Below are 20,651 nucleotides of genomic sequence, written 5' to 3'. Positions count from 1 at the left end.
ATGAACGGGCTTTGTTTAAGCTTAAAAGTCAACTTTTGTAAACCAGTTATTAAACGTAAGGGTGTTTCTTTTATCACCCCTTATTTTTTTTTTTTTTTTTTTGTGTCTTAGATGAAGTGGTAATCCACTGAATTAAACTCATACACAACTGTGACGTCTCAGGTTTGAATCCGGATCACGGCGTCCGGCCTTGCAATTTTGGCATTTGCCAATTGAATTAGGACTTCTAGACGTTTCTTTTATCACTCTATGAGCGTGTCCTGTATAATTCGGATTATAAAACCCAAAAATATAAACACGTTATAAAAACTTAAAAAAAAACATGTTAAAACATTTCAAATTTTAAAATAAGACGCGCGAAAAATTCAGAATAAAAAAGTAATGACCTAAATGTAATCAATGACGTGTATCACGACCCAATACAAAAAATAAGGTTTACTGTTATTATACTAATTAACAACAATAATGATTCCAATTAACAACAATATACTTTTTTGTTCGTATACCTTTGTTCAACCAAATTATTTGAGTTAAATATGTTTTAGGTCCTTATAAATATATCAATTTTTTGTTTTAGTTTCTCTAAATTTTTTGTTAAATTTTTTTAAAAAAATTTTCATCATTATTTTTTGTCCTTACTTTTTAATCAACTCATATCTAGCCTTCATATTTTCTAATGAATTTTTTAAAAAAATGTGTATAATACTATGATAATCACTCTTGAGAAGAATTAGATTTTTTTAACAAAACATAAACTAAATATGAACTTTTAAGCACCAAAAACATAAAAAAAAAAAATTAATGTTTTGTTAAAAAAATCCAATTTTTTTGGAAGAGATTGTCAAAATATTCTACCCATTTCTAAAAAATTTCATTAAAAAATATGAAGATTAGACATGAGTTAACTAAAAAATAAGGACTAAAAGAGGTGATGATTGTTTTTGAACGACTAAAAGTCTAACAAATTTTTTATACCTCATGAGTATTCATTTATGCCCTCTTTCTCTCCTATGAGTATCATCTATGACACTATAATCGCATGTACTTTGACGGTCTTGGTTCACATGAGAATTGGTCCTCTAAGTTTAATTTAAACATGAGAGAATGAATAAAATGAACATTTAATAAATTCCTCAAGTGTTTTTCTCTTTTAATGAATGGTAGACCTGATTCAAAAAAATGAATGCATCATATCATGGTTTACGTACACATTAGATTAGATGATCCATTTCATTTCATGGTTTCCACTAGCTTTCTAATGTTTTATTTATACTTTCATCATGATCCATCATATCATATCACTCATTTTCTGTTTCCACAACGATAAAGTAAGGAACCGAAGATGCCATACCAATGAACATAGCATAGCATATCACAATGATCACACACACACAATAGAAGATAAGAATTTACCTAAATTAAATGGAAATGATAATAACACGCATAAATAAATCAAATGGAAATCATAAATTTGAAATTTCCCAAGGAGGATATGCGTGCATGCACTCATTCACAAGTTTAAAAGTATAAAATATTTGCCATGTTTATATTAACACAATTCAATCCAGGTTATATTTGTTTATAATTTTATGAAAATTTTACTATAATGTCGTTATTAATTGGACTTGTAATTAACCCACTCAATTCTTCCACGAAACCCGAATTCAGGGGATATGCATCTCAAATCTCAAACCAGTTTAGTACCTAGTGGTTACCTAATCATTTTTTATTTTAAGTCAAATCCTTTATTATAGTTTTATTTAAGGCATCCCTTTATTTAATCAACCCCAAGGTCGCGTTAAACCCACGTAAAGAAGGACCCACCACCCAACAACATTACTTACAACACAAGAAACATAAGTCAAAAGCGAATCTCACCGTTAGATTTCATCAAGACAAAGACGTAACAATTTTTAAATGTTTGGCGCTACGCCACGCTACCACCTATTACAAATACCAACAACTTTAATTCATTTCATACTTTTGGTGGCGGCAAAAAAAAAATAAACATCAATGGCGAAGCTATTATCCTTAGCTTGCTTTCGAAACGAAGGATGGCACAATCTTTCAGCTAGATCTCACTACCCTTCCATGCCTTCTTTTCCCAAAAGCGAGCCAGGTACCTCCACCGTGGAGGAGCCGTCCAAAGTCACCGCACTTTTCTCGGTCCATGGTATGACTTGCTCCGCTTGCGCTGGATCTGTGGAGAAATCCATCAAACGGCTACATGGAATTCATGAAGCTGTTGTTGACGTACTTCATAACCGTGCCCGCGTCATCTTTCACCCCTCTTTTGTTAACGTACGTAACTCACCCCTCTTTTATTCATTTTGTGTGGTTTACTGAGATCTTTGTCGTTTTTCATCTTTACTCGTGTGTTATTAGATTTAAATGTTAGTTATACAATTTAGTGACACGATGTTTTGTTGGATAATATGAATATCCGTGTTAGTGGCATAGCCAGAAATTTAACCTAGGTGTTCAAATTTTTGAGTTTTAGAGCTTTTGTTTAGTGCTGAAAAAAAAAAAAATAGGGGTTTAAAATGCAAAATATAAGGGTATATTTGCATTTCTTTTTTCTAGGCTCAAAAGCCTAGCTCCACCCTTGATTCTTGTAATTTGGACCGTAGTATTTATATATGAGTTGTAGCACTGCAAACTCTAATTCATTCACTATCAGACAGAATTACAACTGCTCTGTAGTTGGAGACGTTGGCATACTTGGTTGAAATTCGTAACCAAACATTGTTGTGTTTTGTTTGTGTTTTAATTGTTTCTTTTATCTTTTGTTACGGGTTGTTGTTATAACAATCTTTTTATTTAATTTTATTTTCTTAGGAGGAGGCTATTTGTAACGCCCTAGTTATTTATTTAATTAATTTTAAACTATGTGGAGTATATATATATTTATATATGATGGTTTGGTGATTTATGTGGAGTATATGCATATGCTTATATTTATATGTGTGATTTTGGGTGATTTATATGGTATATTATTTTATTATATGGTTTATTTAATAATAATTAAAATAAGTATGAAATATTAATTATTTTGGTGTTTGGGGAATTAATTGGAGTTATTAGGAATTTGGGGGAGTTAAGTGTAATTAGGAGGGAGTTACTCTTAAGTGGGAAGTTAAGAAAATAGAAAGTGGGAGTCAGAAACAGTTTTACGTGAAACCAAGCCAAGGAAGAGAAAACCAGGAGCAAGAGAGAAGAACCAGAGGAACCCTTTTTGCTGTGCATTTTTCATTCTGAACTAAGGTAAGGGTGGGGTTTACTTCAATGGTGTAGAATTTAAAGTCTGATTTTGAGTTTAACAGGTTTTGGTAGAAATTGGGGATTTTGGGTTTTTGATGAAATTGTAGTTTTGAAGTTGTAAGCATGAATTTGTTGTTAGAAATAGGTTCTAAGTGCATACAGAAAGTTAATTTGCATCTGTAAACTGATTTGGGGAGTGATTGGAAGAAAAATGGGATTTTTGGGTAAAACCAGTTTTCTGCCCGTACAGAAGTTCATCGCTCGCCTCGCGAGTAGCTGTGCTCGCCATGGCGAGTGAGCAACTTCATAGCTCGCCTCGCGAGCAGTCCAACTCGCCATGGCGAGTAGCCCAGATTAAAACTTGATTTTTGAAAAGTTGTTATAAGATGTTTTGGGGATGGTTTAAGGTACCTAGATGATTTTAATGATGAATGGTGGAAGTTTTAGGTTAGAAAGATGAATAGGGAGCTTAGAATTGGAGTTTGAGTGGGGAAATGTCACTTTTCCCGAGAGTACCTGATTTTCACTCGCCTTGAGTTCGCCTTGAACTCGCCACGGCGAGCTACTGTTTTTGTGAACTCGCCATGGCGAGCAGATGTGCTCGCGAGGCGAGTTGCACAGTTCCTGAGTGCTAACTTGCCTGTATGATTTGTAGTGGTTTGAGATTGTTGGATTTGAGCATAGTTTTATTTAATTGTGCATTATTATGGATTGATGAATTGCTGGTTGTTGTTATTGCTGATGGCTACGATGTATGATTATTTATTAAACCATACATGTTGTATTAATTGGAGTCACATGGAGTTGCATTGCATGGTCAGTTGTATGTAGATATACACAAGTAGGTCCATTGCATATGCATAAAACAGCGGTGAGGGCTTCGGTCCTGGAGTACTAGTTGCTCAACAGCGGTGAGGGCTTCGGTCCTGATGAATGCTTTAACCATTCAAAAGCGGTGAGGGCTTCGGTCCTGATTGGTACCACATGCATAATGCATTTCATTAAGAAGTCTAAGATGGTGTCTTAGCAGTGGTCATGTCATTTGCATGAGTCTTGGTTGTTGTTTCAGGTTTATCTGATGTTGATGTTGAATATACATTTATTTATATATATTCATTGCGATCTTGATGTGTTGTTGATGTTATTGGTAATATGTACATTGTATACATACTTGCTAAATGGATTATTATGGTGATGTTGTTGTGACTTGTGAATTAAATATTGATATTTGCAAGATTATTATATTTGAAGTTTTAGGGTGTTAGATTCATTTGATGATTTTAATATCTATATTTATTGTTGTGAATCTCACCCCTTCTGCTTGAAAACGTTGCCCTTCCTATGGGTAACTTGCAGGTGATCCCGAGTAGTTGGTGGTGGCTCATTGTCGTGTCTAGGGCTCTGATACGTGGGATGGGAATATTTATATTATTTTATTGTTGTTTTCCTCCTATTTATCAAATTTTGGAACTTGATGATGTGGCCCTTTGTTGGTTGACTTTTGTTGTTTAGGCTTAATGCCAGGATATTGTTGGAGATTTACATCGTTGTGGTTGTTATTGAAATGCAAAACTTTCCGCTGCATTATTTTGAAGTTATGACTGATGTTGAATTAAATAGTTTTATTTTCTATTTAAGAATTTTGAATTTGCAATGTAGCATGCCCGTTTGGTGAAATACTCTGATGTTTATATGCTATTTTATTGCTTTTGGGTAACGGGGTGTTACAATTTGGTATCAGAGCAGGTTGGTCCATCCGGCCAAGTAGTAGAGTCGTGTTGAGCCACCTAGGATAGAGTGTCAACTTTAATGTTGCTTTTTGTTGTTGTTCTGAGTTGTTGTTTGTCGTGTAGAATCTCGAGATGACTGGAAGTAGTGATGCTGCTCTTGTTGCTGCGCTTGAGGCTGTAGCTCAAGCTGTTCAACAGCAACCTAAGGTTGAGACTGGTGGTGATGGAACCAGGATGCTAGAGACTTTCCTGAGGAATCATCCACCAACTTTCAAGGGTAGGTATGATCCTGATGGTGCTCAGAACTGGCTGAAGGAAGTTGAAAGGATTTTCAGGGTCATGCAGTGTTCTGAGACACAGAAGGTGCGGTTTGGGACGCACATGTTAGCGGAAGAGGCTGACGACTGGTGGGTGAGTTTGTTGCCTGTGCTGGAACAGGGTGATACTGTGGTGACTTGGGCTATGTTCAGGAAAGAGTTTCTGAGTAGGTACTTTCCGGAGGATGTCAGAGGTAAGAAAGAAATTGAGTTTCTGGAGCTGAAACAGGGTGATATGTCCGTTACGGAGTATGCTGCTAGGTTTGTGGAACTTGCCAAGTTCTACCCTCACTATAGTGTGGAGACAGCTGAGTTCTCTAAGTGTATCAAATTTGAGAATGGGTTGAGAGCTGACATCAAAAGAGCTATTGGGTATCAGCAGATCAGAGTCTTCTCTGAGTTGGTAAACAGATGTAGAATTTATGAAGAAGACACCAAAGCTCATTACAAGATAATGAGTGAGAGGAGGGGTAAGGGTCAGCAGAATCGTCCTAAGCCTTATAGTGCTCCTGCTGACAAAGGAAAGCAGAGGATGAATGATGATAGGAGACCCAAGAGGAGAGATGCTCCTTCTGAGATTGTTTGTTATAAGTGTGGTGAGAAAGGCCACAAGAGCAATGTTTGTGGTAGAGATGATAGAAAGTGCTTCAGGTGTGGTCAGAAGGGTCACAGTTTAGCTGAATGCAAGCGTGGGGACATTGTCTGTTACAACTGCAATGGGGAAGGTCATATCAGTTCACAGTGTCCTGAGCCGAAGAAGACTAGAATTGGTGGAAAGGTTTTTGCTTTGACTGGTACGCAGACTCCTAATGAGGACCGACTTATCAGAGGTACTTGTTTCTTTAATAGTACTCCTTTAATTGCTATTATTGATACTGGTGCTACTCATTGTTTTATTGCTATTGAATGTGCTTATAAGTTGGGTTTGGATGTATCTGATATGAAAGGGGAAATGGTTGTTGAAACTCCAGCTAAGGGTTCAGTAACCACTTCTCTTGTTTGTCTGCGGTGTCCTATATCTATGTTTGGTAGAGATTTTGTGATTGATTTAGTGTGTCTGCCGTTGACGGGTATGGATGTGATTTTTGGTATGAATTGGTTAGAGTATAATCGAGTTCATATCAACTGCTATAATAAGACGGTACATTTCTCTTCTGCTGAAGAAGAAGGTGAGGTTGAGCTTCTGTCTACAAAACAGATGAAACAGTTTGAACGTGATGGAATTTTGATGTATTCTCTAATGACACAATTGTCGTTAGAAAATCAAGCTGTGATTGATGGGTTACCGGTAGTGAATGAATTTCCAGAAGTATTCCCGGATGAGATTCCTGATGTGCCACCAGAAAGGGAGGTTGAATTTTCAATTGATCTTGTTCCAGGAACTAAGCCGGTGTCGATGGCACCGTACCGTATGTCAGCTTCTGAGTTAGCTGAGTTGAAGAAGCAGTTGGAGGATCTGTTAGATAAGAAGTTTGTAAGACCCAGTGTTTCACCTTGGGGAGCACCGGTGTTGTTGGTAAAGAAGAAGGATGGTAGTATGAGATTGTGTATAGATTACCGTCAGTTGAACAAAGTTACGATCAAGAACAGGTATCCGCTTCCTAGAATTGACGACTTGATGGATCAATTGGTTGGTGCTAAGATATTTAGTAAGATTGATTTGAGGTCTGGTTATCATCAGATAAAGGTGAAGGATGAGGATATGCAGAAGACGGCCTTTAGGACACGTTATGGTCATTACGAGTACAAAGTGATGCCTTTCGGTGTTACTAATGCGCCTGGTGTTTTTATGGAGTACATGAACCGAATTTTCCATGCTTTTCTGGATAAGTTTGTTGTGGTGTTTATTGATGATATTTTAATCTATTCCAAGAATGAGGAGGAGCATGCGGAGCATCTGAGAATAGTGTTGCAAGTGTTGAAGGAAAAGAGATTGTATGCAAAGTTGTCGAAATGTGAGTTCTGGTTAAGTGAAGTGAGCTTTCTGGGTCACATTATTTCTGGTAGTGGTATTGCAGTGGATCCTTCAAAAGTTGATGCGGTATCACAATGGGAGACTCCGAAGTCGGTAACTGAGATCAGAAGTTTTCTGGGTTTGGCTGGTTATTACCGCAGGTTCATAGAAGGGTTTTCGAAGTTGGCTCTTCCGTTGACACAGTTGACTTGTAAGGGTAAGTCTTTTGTGTGGGATGCTCAGTGTGAGAGTAGTTTCAATGAATTGAAGCGAAGATTGACAACTGCTCCTGTTTTGATTTTGCCTAAACCAGAAGAACCGTTTGTTGTGTACTGTGATGCATCTAAGCTGGGCTTAGGTGGTGTTCTGATGCAAGATGGTAAGGTGGTAGCGTATGCTTCTAGGCAATTGCGTGTTCATGAGAAGAATTATCCTACACATGACCTGGAGTTAGCTGCGGTGGTTTTTGTTCTAAAAATTTGGAGGCATTATTTGTACGGTTCCAGATTTGAGGTGTTCAGTGATCATAAAAGTTTGAAGTATTTATTTGACCAGAAGGAACTGAACATGAGGCAGATGAGGTGGTTAGAGTTACTGAAGGATTTTGATTTTGGCTTGAATTACCATCCTGGTAAGGCCAATGTGGTTGCTGATGCTTTGAGTAGGAAAACTTTGCACATGTCTGCTTTGATGGTGAAGGAGTTTGAATTGTTAGAACAGTTCAGAGACATGAGTCTTGTCTGTGAATTGTCACCCCAGAGTATACAGTTGGGAATGTTGAAAATTGATAGTGACTTCTTGAACAGTATCCGAGAAGCTCAGAAAGAGGATTTGAAGGTTGTTGATTTGATGACTTCTGGTAATGACACTGAGGATAGTGATTTCAAAGTTGATGATCAGGATGTGCTGAGGTTCAGAGGTAGAGTTTGTATTCCTGACAATGAAGAGTTGAAGAAGTTGATTCTTGAGGAGAGTCACAAGAGTAGTTTGAGTATTCACCCGGGGGCTACAAAGATGTATCATGATTTGAAGAAATTGTTTTGGTGGTCCGGTTTGAAAAGAGATGTTGCTCAGTTTGTTTATGCCTGTTTGATTTGTCAGAAGTCCAAGGTTGAGCATCAGAAGCCTGCAGGGTTATTGACACCGTTAGATGTACCGGAGTGGAAGTGGGACAGTATCTCTATGGATTTTGTAACGAGTTTACCGAACACTCCGAGAGGGCATGACGCTATTTGGGTAGTTGTCGACCGGTTGACGAAGTCGGCACATTTCATTCCTATTAATATTAGTTATCCGGTAGCACAGTTAGCAGAGATTTACATTCACAGTGTGGTGAAGCTTCATGGTGTTCCGTCTAGCATTGTGTCAGATAGAGATCCGAGGTTCACTTCTAGGTTCTGGAAAAGTTTACAGGACGCCTTGGGTTCGAAATTGAAGTTGAGTTCGGCTTATCATCCTCAGACAGATGGTCAGTCGGAGAGGACAATTCAATCATTGGAAGATTTGTTGAGAGTGTGTGTGCTTGAGCAAGGTGGAGCTTGGGACAATCACTTGCCTTTGATTGAGTTTACTTATAACAACAGCTATCACTCGAGTATTGGTATGGCACCGTTCGAAGCCTTGTATGGTCGGAGGTGTAGGACTCCTTTATGCTGGTTTGAGTCGGGTGAGAGTGTTGTGTTGGGACCAGATTTGGTACAGGAGACTACTGAGAAAGTCAGGTTGATAAGAGAAAAGATGAAAGCTTCGCAGAGTCGACAGAAGAGTTACCATGACAAGCGAAGGAAGGATCTTGAGTTTCAGGAGGGTGATCATGTTTTTCTGAGGGTCACTCCTTTGACGGGTGTTGGTCGGGCTTTGAAGTCGAGGAAGTTGACTCCTAAGTTTATTGGTCCGTATCAGATTTCAGAGAGAGTTGGTACTGTGGCATATAGAGTTGGTTTGCCACCACATCTTTCGAACTTGCATGATGTGTTTCATGTTTCTCAGCTTCGTAAGTATGTTGCGGATCCTTCTCATGTGATTCCAAGGGATGATGTACAGGTTAGAGACAACCTGACAGTTGAGACTATGCCGCTGAGGATTGATGACAGAAAGGTGAAGTCCTTGAGAGGTAAAGAGATACCTCTTGTGAGAGTCGTTTGGGGTGGAGCGACTGGTGAAAGTTTGACTTGGGAGCTGGAGAGTAGGATGCGGGAGTCGTATCCGGAGTTGTTTGCTTGAGGTAAGATTTCGAGGACGAAATTCTGTGATTTGGGGAGAGTTGTAACGCCCTAGTTATTTATTTAATTAATTTTAAACTATGTGGAGTATATATATATTTATATATGATGGTTTGGTGATTTATGTGGAGTATATGCATATGCTTATATTTATATGTGTGATTTTGGGTGATTTATATGGTATATTATTTTATTATATGGTTTATTTAATAATAATTAAAATAAGTATGAAATATTAATTATTTTGGTGTTTGGGGAATTAATTGGAGTTATTAGGAATTTGGGGGAGTTAAGTGTAATCAGGAGGGAGTTACTCTTAAGTGGGAAGTTAAGAAAATAGAAAGTGGGAGTCAGAAACAGTTTTACGTGAAACCAAGCCAAGGAAGAGAAAACCAGGAGCAAGAGAGAAGAACCAGAGGAACCCTTTTTGCTGTGCATTTTTCATTCTGAACTAAGGTAAGGGTGGGGTTTACTTCAATGGTGTAGAATTTAAAGTCTGATTTTGAGTTTAACAGGTTTTGGTAGAAATTGGGGATTTTGGGTTTTTGATGAAATTGTAGTTTTGAAGTTGTAAGCATGAATTTGTTGTTAGAAATAGGTTCTAAGTGCATACAGAAAGTTAATTTGCATCTGTAAACTGATTTGGGGAGTGATTGGAAGAAAAATGGGATTTTTGGGTAAAACCAGTTTTCTGCCCGTACAGAAGTTCATCGCTCGCCTCGCGAGTAGCTGTGCTCGCCATGGCGAGTGAGCAACTTCATAGCTCGCCTCGCGAGCAGTCCAACTCGCCATGGCGAGTAGCCCAGATTAAAACTTGATTTTTGAAAAGTTGTTATAAGATGTTTTGGGGATGGTTTAAGGTACCTAGATGATTTTAATGATGAATGGTGGAAGTTTTAGGTTAGAAAGATGAATAGGGAGCTTAGAATTGGAGTTTGAGTGGGGAAATGTCACTTTTCCCGAGAGTACCTGATTTTCACTCGCCTTGAGTTCGCCTTGAACTCGCCACGGCGAGCTACTGTTTTTGTGAACTCGCCATGGCGAGCAGATGTGCTCGCGAGGCGAGTTGCACAGTTCCTGAGTGCTAACTTGCCTGTATGATTTGTAGTGGTTTGAGATTGTTGGATTTGAGCATAGTTTTATTTAATTGTGCATTATTATGGATTGATGAATTGCTGGTTGTTGTTATTGCTGATGGCTACGATGTATGATTATTTATTAAACCATACATGTTGTATTAATTGGAGTCATATGGAGTTGCATTGCATGGTCAGTTGTATGTAGATATACACAAGTAGGTCCATTGCATATGCATAAAACAGCGGTGAGGGCTTCGGTCCTGGAGTACTAGTTGCTCAACAGCGGTGAGGGCTTCGGTCCTGATGAATGCTTTAACCATTCAAAAGCGGTGAGGGCTTCGGTCCTGATTGGTACCACATGCATAATGCATTTCATTAAGAAGTCTAAGATGGTGTCTTAGCAGTGGTCATGTCATTTGCATGAGTCTTGGTTGTTGTTTCAGGTTTATCTGATGTTGATGTTGAATATACATTTATTTATATATATTCATTGCGATCTTGATGTGTTGTTGATGTTATTGGTAATATGTACATTGTATACATACTTGCTAAATGGATTATTATGGTGATGTTGTTGTGACTTGTGAATTAAATATTGATATTTGCAAGATTATTATATTTGAAGTTTTAGGGTGTTAGATTCATTTGATGATTTTAATATCTATATTTATTGTTGTGAATCTCACCCCTTCTGCTTGAAAACGTTGCCCTTCCTATGGGTAACTTGCAGGTGATCCCGAGTAGTTGGTGGTGGCTCATTGTCGTGTCTAGGGCTCTGATACGTGGGATGGGAATATTTATATTATTTTATTGTTGTTTTCCTCCTATTTATCAAATTTTGGAACTTGATGATGTGGCCCTTTGTTGGTTGACTTTTGTTGTTTAGGCTTAATGCCAGGATATTGTTGGAGATTTACATCGTTGTGGTTGTTATTGAAATGCAAAACTTTCCGCTGCATTATTTTGAAGTTATGACTGATGTTGAATTAAATAGTTTTATTTTCTATTTAAGAATTTTGAATTTGCAATGTAGCATGCCCGTTTGGTGAAATACTCTGATGTTTATATGCTATTTTATTGCTTTTGGGTAACGGGGTGTTACACTATTTGTGAGGCAATTGAGGATGCTGGATTTGACGCCGCGTTACTAACAGATGTAACGAATGAGAACACTATTCAAGTATGCCGTATACAAATAAAAGGAATGACATGCACGTCGTGTTCCACCGCGGTTGAATCAGCCCTAAAAGCCCTCTCTGGAGTTGTTGGAGCCCAAGTAGCTTTAGCAACAGAAGAAGCTCAAGTTCATTACAATCCAAACATCATTACTCATAGCCAAATCTTGGAAGCTGTAGATGAAGCTGGATTTGAAGCAACACTCATTAGTTCAAGTGAAGACTTAAGCAAAATCGATCTCCACGTGGAAGGTGATCTCACCAATAATGACATGATCAAACTCGTCGAAGATTCTCTCCGATCACTCCCTGGAGTTTTAGAATTACACACCAATCTCGAGTTCAACAAAATTTCGCTTTCTTATAAAGCAGACATAACAGGGCCAAGGGATTTCATTAATGTGATTGTAGAAACTAGTAATGGAAATTTGAAGGCGAAAATATTTCCTAGTGAAGGTGGAAGAAGAGATGCTCATAGAAAAAAGGAAATTAAAAGCTATTACAAATCTTTTTTATGGAGTTTGGTGTTTACCGTTCCAGTTTTTCTAACTTCCATGGTGTTTATGTATATACCTGGAATAAAAAATTTATTGGATTCGAAAATCGTGAAGATGCTTACTATTGGAGAGGTTATTCGTTGGGTGCTTGCAACACCAGTGCAGTTCATTTTCGGGTGGCGATTTTATACTGGTGCTTATAAATCATTGCGCCGTGGTTCTGCTAATATGGATGTGCTGATAGCACTGGGAACAAATGCAGCTTATTTCTATTCTGTTTATTCTGTTTTGAGAGCTGCTACTTCTAAGGTTTTTGAAGGTACTGATTTCTTTGAGACTAGTGCGATGCTTATTTCGTTTATTCTATTAGGAAAGTATCTTGAGGTTTTAGCTAAGGGGAAAACATCAAATGCAATTGCAAAGTTAATGAATTTGACACCTGATACTGCTATATTGTTGAGTTTGGATGGTGAAGGGAATGTTGTTGGGGAGGAAGAAATTGATAGTAGGTTGGTTCAGAAGAATGATGTGATTAAGATTATTCCGGGTGCAAAAGTTGCTTCTGATGGGCTCGTTGTTTGGGGGCAGAGTCATGTGAATGAGAGTATGATAACAGGTGAGGCACGTCCCGTGTCTAAGAGGAAAGATGATACTGTTATTGGTGGAACTTTGAATGAAAATGGTGTCTTGCATGTAAAGGCAACAAAGGTTGGATCAGAAAGTGCTCTTTCACAGATTGTACGACTTGTTGAGTCTGCTCAGATGGCTAAAGCTCCTGTCCAGAAGTTTGCTGATCGCATTTCCAAATACTTTGTGCCTTTGGTAATTATATTATACCATATTATAATGATATGATATGAGTTTATTAACCTTTTCTATTCAATTTTCTTGATTTTTTGAAGAATAATCTGTAGAATTTACATGTCAGTGTAATCTTGCATGGAATCTTTACTAGTTGAAGTTTAAAGTGACATGTGGATTCTATTGCTTTGTAGGTGATCTTGATCTCATTTTCAACTTGGCTTGCCTGGTTCTTAGCTGGAAAATATAACGCTTACCCGAAATCTTGGATTCCGTCTTCCATGGACAGCTTTGAGCTTGCTCTGCAGTTTGGAATATCTGTCATGGTTATTGCTTGCCCTTGTGCTTTGGGTTTAGCCACACCTACCGCTGTTATGGTTGGAACTGGAGTTGGTGCATCTCAGGGTGTATTGATCAAAGGGGGGCAAGCTTTGGAAAGTGCACATAAGGTTAGCATTTGTCTTTAGAATTAGATTAGCTAGCTCCTTGAATTATGGATTTTCTCTGTGAATGTTGGTTGGCTAAAAATTGAACAATGATGGCCATTTCTGCTAATTAGTCCAATTGTCAAATATGTTTAGGAAAAGAGTTGTCATGTTTATATTTTATACCATGTTCATTTCATATAAAGAACCGGTGTTTGTTATGCTAGATTAAAAGAGATAGTGTTATTGAATATCAATATGTTCGTTCTATCTCACAACTGTCTATAATGTTAAAAAGGAGAAAGTGTTCCTTGGATACTTGTTGTAGCATATCAAAACCATCTATAAAAGCATTCATGGTTTTATTTTATTTTTTTGGATTTGGATTTATATTTGAGTGTGTTTATGACTGTCTTGTTATAGGTAAACTGCATTGTTTTTGACAAGACGGGTACTCTCACTATTGGGAAGCCTGTGATAGTAAATACAAAACTATTGACAAAAATGGTACTTCGAGAATTCTATGAAATTGTTGCTGCAGCTGAGGTAAGCACTTGTCCCCCATCTTCTTCTAAAAGGCTTAGCCTCAAATAGTTATAGAAAACAGTTGTTATTTTCCATTTAAGGTTTTCTTATAGTTATTATGGTAACTTCAATTTAATGTGTTACTTGCCCAAGTTATTTTACAATTCAAGGACTATAGGCGCATATGCATGAAAAGAGATTTATTGTGGTGTTAACAAAAGTTTACTCTAAACATATCAAAAAAATTAAAAACATATAATGCAATTCTTAGAAAAATCAAAAGTTATTGTCTTCATGGAAATAAAAATGACATCCAATGTATCGTTCGGTTTAATTTAAAATGATTACACAATATTTGTCAATAATAATTAAATGATTACATAAGTTATAAGTGACACAAAAAAGTAGTATACACTTGGAAGAGCAATTAATCCCAAAAAAATCATTCTTGAAGATAGATGCATCATCACTTGATAGCTCCAAAGTTATTTACGAAATAAAACAAAGGTTTTTGAATTTTATCAATATAGCTTGGATAATTCAATTTTTATTCAAAATTCACTATGAGGAAGAAGGTTCCATAAGCCTCCTGTGTTTTTTGGGGCATATGTTTGAAAGTATCCCTCTTAATGGGTAAACAAAGAGTGAGTCCTAAGTTAAATAATAATTTTGTTTATGTTTACAAAGATAAATTAAAAAAAAAAGTAAGTAATTATGGTTACCCAAATTGAGATCAGCCTTGTTTGTTTACCCATAAGAATAGTTGTCTCTTTATAATTAGTAATGATTCAAGTTACACTATGAGGAGGAAGATTATCAAAGCCTCTTGTATTTTTGGAATTATCCCAATGAATGTATAAACAAAAAGTGAGTCTTAAAGTCAAATAGTAAATAAAATAAAGTCAAAGATTATCAAAGTCTTAAGTCAAAGATTAATTGAAATAAAATAAAGGAAGTAAATAAACAAAAAGCTGATATAGAGATCAAGTCTTTGAGAAACTCTCCAAGAACTCATCTTTGGAATAGCTTCCAACCACACAACCAGTGCAAATAACAGGGGAATCCTTGAGCACTGGTAATCTTCAGAACATCCCTTACACATATCTTGCTGAAACACAACAATCAGTCCCTTCTGCTGAAGCTGACCAACATTTGCTTTCCATTTACCCTTAGTTGTAAAGAAAGAAACTATGAGAGAACACATCTGACAAAAATATATGGCATAAAAGTCTATTCTATTCAAATCTTGTAAGTTGGGTATCATTATCAAATTTAAAGAAGCTACAAATAATAACAATCAAATGTGGCTATGTATAATTTTTCAAGCCTTGATCTGTTATAATATCGATTCTGCCATATGCGGCGTATGAAATTGATCCCAAAGAAATAGTACTTCAATAATCTGATATGTTTTATCATAAAACAACCTTGAACACTAAAGAAAACTTCATAGTGCTTATAAGAAACTGATTTTGTCCTTAGCACACATCACAAAAGAAGCTAATAAGGCGAGAAAACTCACCTTTTGCCAAAGAAAGAAACATAAGGACCAAAAAGAAATTGACAAAATCTAGTCTCAAATATAATTAAGTTCATTGACCAAAAAGAAGTTGACAAATCTAGTCTAATAGATAATTGACAAAGTCTAGTCTAATAATCTAATACATAATTGACAAAATATTAGCACACTTCTCAACGCCTTGTATGGATTAAACATCAAAGGTAATTGACTTCATTGTTGAGTTACTATTGTGATATAAAAGAATAAAAAAATAGGCAAACCAAGGAAATTATTAAAGCAACGTATTGGTTAATTCTACTCAAGTATATCATAAGTATTGTCAAGTAAATAAACCAAAAGCTGATATCGAGATCGAATAAAAGCTCACAAAACATAGTATAAAAACATTGGATGCATAGCTCAGCAAATAGAAATTACTCAATGTACAAAACCACATTCAAGGGTACTAAAACTCGACCACGCAACTTCATTGGTCATTAGCAACAAAGTTTTTTTAACAAAATTCAAAGAGACACAGACATTGGTACTGACCTGAAGTAAGACAGGAGAAAACCAAACATTGGTACTGACCTACAGTTTTATATCATCCAATTTCGGATAAACCATGAATCCTACAAAGATAAAAAAAAAAAAACCTTATTAGCAAAGGCAGGTGAAATACTAATCCATTATATTGAGCACTTTAGTCCACTAACTTAAGATCAGAACCTGATAGCAATTAGAAAAGGCAAGTGGACATGAAAAGCAGCCTCGCCATAAAAATAGAACCAAAAGGCACAAACGCAACACTGTAAATTATACCTTGTGATTCCATGCAAATAACTGCTCCAACAATCATTCACAGGAGGATACAAAACTATCAAGAAAGCAAAATATAGCTTTGTGTAAGTAAGTATCACTTGTCATGAAATTAACAAAACATGCCTTGCAATTCTGTTGAATGAAGTCAAGTTTTTAGAGAATTATATGACTATATTTATACAGAAAGTTAATTAAAAAACAGACAATGAAAAAAATAAGATTCCTAAAATAAATAATTATCAATTCCACATGGTAGAGTAAATAAAATCGATCACAAACCTGCCCAATTGTTCTCATCATTGCTTAAGCCCAATATATAATTCATGATTACAACTTCTTGAACAAATGTACAACTGGCTTATTTAGGTAGATTACATAAGGTGTCACTAATCAAGAGCTTCAAACATTTCTGTTGTGTAATTTATGTTGCTTTTCTGCTAAAAGCCTCCTATAGTGAATGATTCAGCCCCAAATACGCATGCAATTTCAATTTACAACCATGTGTTTATCAAATGCAATTATCACCAAAACCTTAATCATCCATTCTTGTCATAAAGTTTGTAGAAAACAGGGGGCTCATATGCGTTTAAAAACAAAACTCCAAGAAGTATAATGAAATTCAAAATGGATCTAGCCAATTAAACAAAATATCTTCTGCAATAGATGATATAGAAGAGGCAAACCTAGAAGATTCATGAAAACGAAATATGTTGAGACGAAGCTTCGAAACGGAATTTTCCTTTCCATCATCACTTGCTCACCTTTTTGGTCTTCCTGCAAACACAAAATATGAAATGCATTAACTTCCATGTACAACATAAATTTAGATAGCATTTTTGTTTACACAAAGTTCAACTATATGCTTTATAAGATATACCAACAAAGTAGAGAGAGGGTAAAAAATAGCAGCGAAACAAATACTAAGGTGGAATAAGTTATGTTATTGCATTATACTTTTTTTATAATCACTGACCATTATAAGAAATGAACTACAATATAAATATGAGAATGAAATGTTGTTAGTAGTTAAGAGAGATTAGTTACATAGTTAATTATTTTGTATAGTTGATTAAGTCCCGTATTCATTTTTTCATTTAGCTTTTAAAGAACTTATCACTCAATTTCTCCAAACCGTGTCCATATGTAACAAATGAAAACTTGCAGAATTCCAATTGATAAAAATAAAAAATAAAAATGAATCAATGGTCATTACTCTAGAGATTTAATCTTCAAAATGTTTAATGCAAATATAACTCCACATTTTATCAAAAGTCCAAATTATTAGAAAACTTTATATTTTTTGGTAAGATTTAATGGTAAATATAATTTTGTTGCCAAACAGACATAATGACAAAGTCGCAAAGAATTGTTTCCACTTCAATAAAGCTAATTCATATGATCATCAATATATCTAATTTCATAAAACCTATAAAAAAGATTAGAGAACAATCTACCTCATTTCATCATTGACTTGAAATCTTTATTGTCAGAACCATCTTCATCATCCTTTCTCTCCTAAGAAACCAAAAAAACAAATAGTTCAATCAATCAACCCAAAATATATATTGTTACAATTGATAGACAACCTCTATACTCAAAATATTATCAGTTACAACACTTCAATTTAAAAATTAAAGTTTAAAAAAAATATAGTTGTAGTTGATGATACAGAACTATAGATTGTACATTGCATAATTCAGTGACTTTAGGTCCAAATGCATTCAAAACTATACCAAATATCATCATTAGTCTACTATATCAAGTGCACAAAGTAAATGACATGTAAATAGCTATTTAGATTTAAACATCTTATAAAATGCAACAACAACATAGCACAACCACAACAACAATCTTATTCATATGATCATCAATAAATTTAATTTCATGACACTTGCAACATATTATCATTGAATTCAATACTTGCAGAATACCATTAATTGAAAATAAAAACCATAAACACTACTATCAATGGATACTGATTACCTTCAAATGAAAGGATTGTTGTTGAACAATAGTTTGGCAGACAAGAATCGCGTTTGAATATATCGAAAAATGAAAGAGAAGAGGGGAGAAGAGGAAAAGGAGAGAGTGAGAGATTTAAGGGGACGTATCAAATTTTGAATTTGAATTGAGTGAAGCTTGTGTCATAGCAGGGTTGTGCAATGAATGTCTGAGGAAAATGATGTTTTTGGGAGGGAAATAAACACTTCAAAATGTTTATGCTCTAAAGTGAATATTGATGCATTTTTAATTGTGAAAATTTAAATGGTTTTGTGGTCCCTATTACTAAATGTGATGATAAAATGCACTTAAAAAATTTGATGATTTGGCATTGGAGGCTTAGAATTTTGACACATTGGATTGGAGGTCTAAAAATTGTTCCTCCTTTGTATATTGTATATTATTAAGATTAAGATAAGATGATTTCGATTGATCTTTAGTACTGTTATTTGTCTATCTCAGGTGAACAGCGAACATCCACTAGCTAAGGCCGTTGTTGAGTATGCTAAAAAATTTAAAGATGAAGAGAACCCTTCTTGGCCAGAAGCACGAGATTTTATTTCCATTACTGGACATGGAGTAAAGGCCACCGTTCGTAACAAGGAAATAATGGTCGGTAATAAGGGCTTGATGGTTGACCATAATATTGCAATTCCTGCTATTGCTGAAGATCTACTTGCTGAAGCCGAAAACATGGCTCAAACAGGAATTTTAGTATCTATAAATGGGGAAGTAGCTGGGGTTTTAGCAATATCTGATCCGCTGAAACCAGGTGCTCAAGAAGTGATTTCCATTCTCAAGTCTATGAAAATTAGGAGCATCATGGTGACTGGAGACAACTGGGGAACTGCTAATTCCATTGCTAGGGAAGTTGGAATTGAAGATGTTATTGCTGAAGCCAAACCGGATCAGAAAGCAGACAAAGTAAAAAATTTGCAGGTACTGTAAAATATTGTCATGCTTATATTGACTCTAAACAAGTCAGACAGCAAATTCTAATATTATCTCTGCCTAACAACTATCATCTCATAAAATCAAGTATGACTCCTTTATCTTATGCAGTAACGATCCTATCCTAGCCAAATACAATTAATAAATCTACATTCTAGAAGATTTATTCAATCATCTATAATTCTATAGGTACTAATGATCGCAATTCACAGCATTTATGAGATGACAATGAACCATGACATAGATTTGAATCCTGAAATTGAAAATAATAACAATACTTGTTTTTTTAAGCTCTGACCGCAGTTACTTTCTCTTTTATAGAAAGTCTCCAAGAAATCCATAAATTTCTTCTGTTCCTGGTCTTTATAGTTTATATCATAAACTTCTATTCAGTTCAGGTTATATAGATTAGCTTGAGTCTCACTTTCTATGTAGCACCGACAATTCATATTGAAAGCGTGTTCAAAATGTATACCATTTTCTCTAATTATTACTGTGTTAATGTGTCGGTGCCACTATCATGTCCAGTGTTTGTGCTTCATAGCTCACTTTCACAGAAGCTGTATGTAGCTGCACTGCTTTAGAGAATCAGATGAGTATATTATCTGTAGTAACACTAACATACATACTTTTTCTTTCTTTTTCAGGCTTCTGGATACACGGTGGCTATGGTGGGGGACGGTATCAATGATTCGCCTGCACTTGTAGCAGCAGACGTGGGAATGGCAATAGGTGCTGGCACAGACATTGCTATTGAGGCAGCTGATATTGTACTAATGAAGAGCAACTTGGAGGATGTCATAACTGCCATTGATCTTTCAAGAAAAACTTTATTTCGTATACGCCTCAATTATGTTTGGGCTTTGGGTTATAATTTGCTTGGCATTCCAATAGCAGCTGGAGTTCTTTTCCCTTCTACAGGCTTTCGGTTGCCGCCTTGGATCGCTGGAGCTGCTATGGCTGCCTCTTCTGTCAGTGTAGTTTGTTGTTCTCTGCTGTTGAAATATTACAAGAGACCCAAGAAGCTAAACAGCCTTGACATAGGGGCCATATTGATCGAGACATCAAGCGATCCTTTGATCATACACGACGATTGAAGAGAGTATGAATTAGCTATTCTATTTCTACTGTGTGCAGCTAGGTGTTGATTGTTGTACATATGTGATATTTTATTTTCAGTTAGGTGTGTTATTATCATTTTACAATAAGAAATTAATGAAGGACGTTAAGCAGAAAACAACTTGGTTTCCAGTTCTCATATTTTTATCTGTTCAGTGTTTTCTTTTTTACTACTAAATTATTATTTTTAATTTTTTGATTGGTTGTTTTTAAGAATGTCTTGTTAGGTTCAACTTCATAGAATCTCTCAATTCACAACCCAATTCATATT

General features: G+C 35.8%; 1 protein-coding gene and 1 long non-coding RNA gene across 2 annotated transcripts; one reads left to right on the top strand and one right to left on the bottom strand.

Moving 5' to 3' along the window:
• Nucleotides 1-1,965: 1,965 nt before the first annotated feature.
• Nucleotides 1,966-20,521, top strand: LOC11443067 (probable copper-transporting ATPase HMA5). The gene is made up of 7 exons (XM_039834152.1): nt 1,966-2,301; nt 2,839-2,845; nt 11,667-13,057; nt 13,231-13,485; nt 13,885-14,007; nt 18,773-19,249; nt 19,909-20,521. The coding sequence occupies exons 1-7, from the start codon at nt 2,014-2,016 to the stop codon at nt 20,356-20,358; spliced, it is 2,991 nt and encodes a 996-aa protein (XP_039690086.1). The 5' UTR covers nt 1,966-2,013; the 3' UTR covers nt 20,359-20,521.
• LOC112421827 (uncharacterized) lies at nt 14,923-18,766 on the bottom strand. The gene is made up of 5 exons (XR_005646220.1): nt 17,764-18,766; nt 16,993-17,083; nt 16,310-16,364; nt 16,040-16,119; nt 14,923-15,154 (listed from the first exon to the last, which is right to left on the bottom strand). It is a non-coding gene; the product is annotated as an uncharacterized lncRNA (long non-coding RNA).
• Nucleotides 20,522-20,651: the final 130 nt, after the last annotated feature.

This window comes from Medicago truncatula, chromosome 5 (assembly GCF_003473485.1).
Source record: "Medicago truncatula cultivar Jemalong A17 chromosome 5, MtrunA17r5.0-ANR, whole genome shotgun sequence".
NCBI lineage: Eukaryota > Viridiplantae > Streptophyta > Magnoliopsida > Fabales > Fabaceae > Medicago > Medicago truncatula.
This window is presented reverse-complemented; position numbering and strand designations above follow the sequence as displayed.